The 3,962-nt window shown below is 32.4% G+C and overlaps 1 protein-coding gene across 1 annotated transcript; it reads left to right on the top strand.

Moving 5' to 3' along the window:
- Positions 1-3,408: 3,408 nt before the first annotated feature.
- Positions 3,409-3,943, top strand: LOC115891069 (zinc finger protein 37-like; the record flags this gene model as incomplete). Its single annotated transcript, XM_030911467.1, has 1 exon — positions 3,409-3,943. A coding segment is annotated over one exon (535 nt), but the record flags the coding sequence as incomplete, so codon positions are not given.
- Between the last annotated feature and the right edge of the window lie 19 nt (positions 3,944-3,962).

Raw genomic sequence — 3,962 nt, 5'->3', positions numbered from 1 at the left:
TTTAAGATATTTGTGTTTATAGATTAAGATGTATCGATTTAAGAATTAGCAAAATGATAAAATGTAAAGAAATTGTAAATAAATTAATCTCATTGTTTTGATATTACTAAAATCGATGCATCGTAACCTTTAAATGCTTTTTATTACAAGCATTACAAACAAAGGTTTACAGTTTCGAACTAAGCAAACACACCTTTTTTATATAAAAAAGTCCTAGCTGTTTATATCTTTTGTTGAAATTACTGTATCTTAAGGATAAAGGAAGGACCACCAATAGTACTTTCTACCCTAATGGAAAGTACCCTTTCAAGGCTGTTACGGAATTTTACACCATCGTCATTCGCTTGGGCATAAAAATGTGTTTAAGAGTATCAAAAATTGGTTTTCCATGCATGTTCTTAAAAATAAACACAAAATATATTATTTTTATTTACCGTTTTGACGTCTGTAACTCCCTCGGGATGTATTTTAGGGCGTATGTTTATAGGAACTTTTTGTTTAGAATTACTCACCTAAGTTAGATACACAATTTTTTGACACCCTGTATAATGCATAAAGATAAATAAAGAAAAAATACATCGTTTTTCCAGTATTTTCAATCCAATATAATAGTTATTTCTAAATTGTTATTGATTATGTACCTTTTAAGCGGGTTGACACTGTCCAAGTTTATTTAGATCAAGTGCACTTGGATGCTGCCAATACAAGCACACTTAAATGGAGGCAGTGCGTCTCTCACTTATACGCTGCTTGAATCGTATTAGCTGTTTGACCCAAGTCGAATTAGAAGGGTTCGTCAGCTTAGTTACTTAGATGCATCCATATAAGTATACTTTCACTGCAAAATAAAAGTGTACTTGACCCAGGTACCAAGTAACCTTGTCAACCAGCTTTTGCGTCTGTTATACGTTTATTATCAAAGTGCTTTTAAAAAAGTAATGAGGTTATTAATAAGTGCATAACATACGTCATGATAATTTATTTATTTCATCTACTGTGAATAATAAGCTTTACTCACTGATATCGGATCAGCCCAGTCCGATACTATTCACGAAGATTACTTTACTGATCAATCTCCCCAGTGATCATTTTATCTTCGAGGGTAAATGTTCTAGGTGACGTTGTTGTTACGTTATTTAGGCCCTTCTTTTGCGTCAAATAGCACACACAAAAAATGTCGACACAAGGAACTGTTACGAACTGGTTGTTATGTTACTGAACGAAATTATTAACCATAAATCGGAATACATATTGCAATTTTTTTAGCAAAATTAATTTATTAAAAAACTACACGAAAATTTTTACGGCGCATATAATTATTGGGCTCCTGCAGGAGGAATTACGCCTAGCTTACCTTAATACGCCTTAAGCTTGATTTTCATGCATCCGTTGTCCGACGATACGATGGAATTTTACGAATACGATATTAATTTTATTGGTTGAATTTAAAGCCTTCGATTGGTTAACCGTTTCTAACCAATCAAAGTTTTTAAATTCAACCAATAAAATTAATATCGTATCATCGTATCGTCGGATAACGGATGCATGAAAATCAAGCTTTATGCCTTAATACACCTAGCGTACTGTTAAAAAAACATTGTATTATGTATGGGTAGCCATTTAGTAAGAAACAAAGTATCATGATGTGTATCTTTTGCTGCATACCTACTGTGTTTACTTTGCGTATATTTGCATACTCTAACTACAAATTGCTTTATAACTACTGAACACATATTGGCCTGTTTGCCAGTTGAATAAAAAATTACTTATTAAGATTTGGAGGCCCCCTAAAAGAAGGGGCCCGGGGCGGACCGCCCCCCCCCTAGTCCGCCACTGCATACGACCAATTGCACACACATGGTTCGAAACTGTTACTTTTATGCGCACAGTATACGTGGGAAGTGAAGCACGTTGACAACGCATTTTAGGCAAAAATTCGGAATTCTGTCAATGCATGTGCGAACTAATACACAAATAAGACACTTATCACTCTTTTTAATACTACATACTTATTTTTTTAAATTTACCAAGAAAATTATTCTCTCACACATCGTTGTCGCAAACTTACTAAATGGCTACCCATACATAATATAATGTTTTTTTTAACAGTAGGGGAGACCGGTATCAATTGTAACAGGGGTCAATTGTAACACTCGTATTTGCAGATCCACCTGTTATCGAAAGAAACAACTAATTGCACCGTCGTGTTCGTTTAGACACCCGACTGAATCGGCAACAGTGCAACAGTCATTTAATTTTCACTGTTCGTGTATGGTCTTGAATTTGTGCTTTCAATACTAATTTGTAAGTATTTTACCTATTATCAAAATGTAAATCGTTCGTTTATGATTACGTACAGGTCCTAATTGTTTAGTATGCTAAAATTAGTGTTTCTTCACGAACATTTCAAGCTATATTGAAGTTTATGAATTTGAGGTTATGTATAAATAATTTGCGCGGGTATTTTCTGATGTGCCCTGGTGTCGGTGGTAACATTTGCATAGGTGTCGTTTGTAACATGTTACAACTGACACCAGTTCGGTAGCCACTGTTAATTTTTAATAAACAATCAGCTAATATATTGCTCTTACTATAGGATAACTCACATATTACTTTGCTTTAAAAAAATCTGAAATTTCAATATTCCATGGGTATTGGTCTAAATTATAAGAAAATGCATTTTCTACGAAAACTTGTAGAGATAGGGTAAAAAATGGTATAATATAATTTGATAGACAATTAAATTGTACATCTAATTTTCCTAAAATATACAGGGTGTTCCATTTAAATTAAACAAGTTATTGTCGTTTAAAACTAGTAATTATTTAATATAAAATTTTGGACACTCTGTATAAGGTAGTAAAAATTTTATTATTGCTACATAATATCTGATTAATACATAATTTTCAGTAAATATTTAGTATTAAAAACTTTGATACCCTTGGAGAAATGAAGCCTTAAAAATTTTACTGCAATTTCATAAAATTGAAAATATTTCAAAATGGTAAGGTTTAAGTGTGATAAACCTCAATCAAATTTATCTTTATTTCAATCGTAGAATCCAAAAATAGAATAATATACAGGGTGTTCCATTTAAAAAATAAAACTATAATATTTTTTACTTATTTGGAACACTCCGTATCTTGTAAAAATATTTTTAAATTGTAGCTCTAATCGTCCTTCAACGAACCCAAAACTTACAATTTGCAAAAATCTAATAGTTTAGCTACAATACTCCGTGTCGTATGTGGTGTACAACTCTGTACATAAATTTAGCTATGCTTGATGACTTTTTTATAGTTCAAAATGTTTCACGTTATTTAAGAGTCCAGAGGTGACTATATTATTTTGTGTTTAATTTTTGTAGCTTAAAGACTATTTTTTTTAAGGCATCAATTTCTTTTTAAGGGCATTCGTGAATATCGAAAAATACGAAGAGGAGATAAAAGTCGAAGCTATTGATATATCGTATGGCATTACTAAAACCGCTGAATACGAGTTAACAAAAGCCAATTTGTTGTTGCATTGTGATCAATGTGAAAAAAGTTTTAAGTCAAGAAAACAATTAACCGGTCACAGAAAAAGCGTTCACTCAGAAAAACGTTACCAATGCCCCAAATGTCCCAAGAACTACAAAATTAACAGCCAATTGAATAAGCATCTGAAACTACACGATCCGACGAATAAAATCCAGTGCGATATCTGTTTGAAAGAATTTTCAAATAAACATTGTTTCGATCTGCACATGAAGAGACACAACAAGCAATACGTCACGAAATGCGAACAGTGCAATACAAAATTCATTGCGGAATATGAATTGAGGAAACACGTGGCCGTTAAACATAACAAATTATTTCTTTGCGTGGAGTGTGGTAGTAGATACAGCACTAAAAATGCTTTGGATTACCATATGCTAACTCACGATCCCGATTTCAAAAAAACCGTATACAAATGTGACCAAT

This window comes from Sitophilus oryzae, unplaced genomic scaffold, assembly GCF_002938485.1.
Source record: "Sitophilus oryzae breed Bouriz unplaced genomic scaffold, Soryzae_2.0 scaffold_963_pilon_pilon, whole genome shotgun sequence".
Lineage (NCBI taxonomy): Eukaryota > Metazoa > Arthropoda > Insecta > Coleoptera > Curculionidae > Sitophilus > Sitophilus oryzae.
This window is presented reverse-complemented; position numbering and strand designations above follow the sequence as displayed.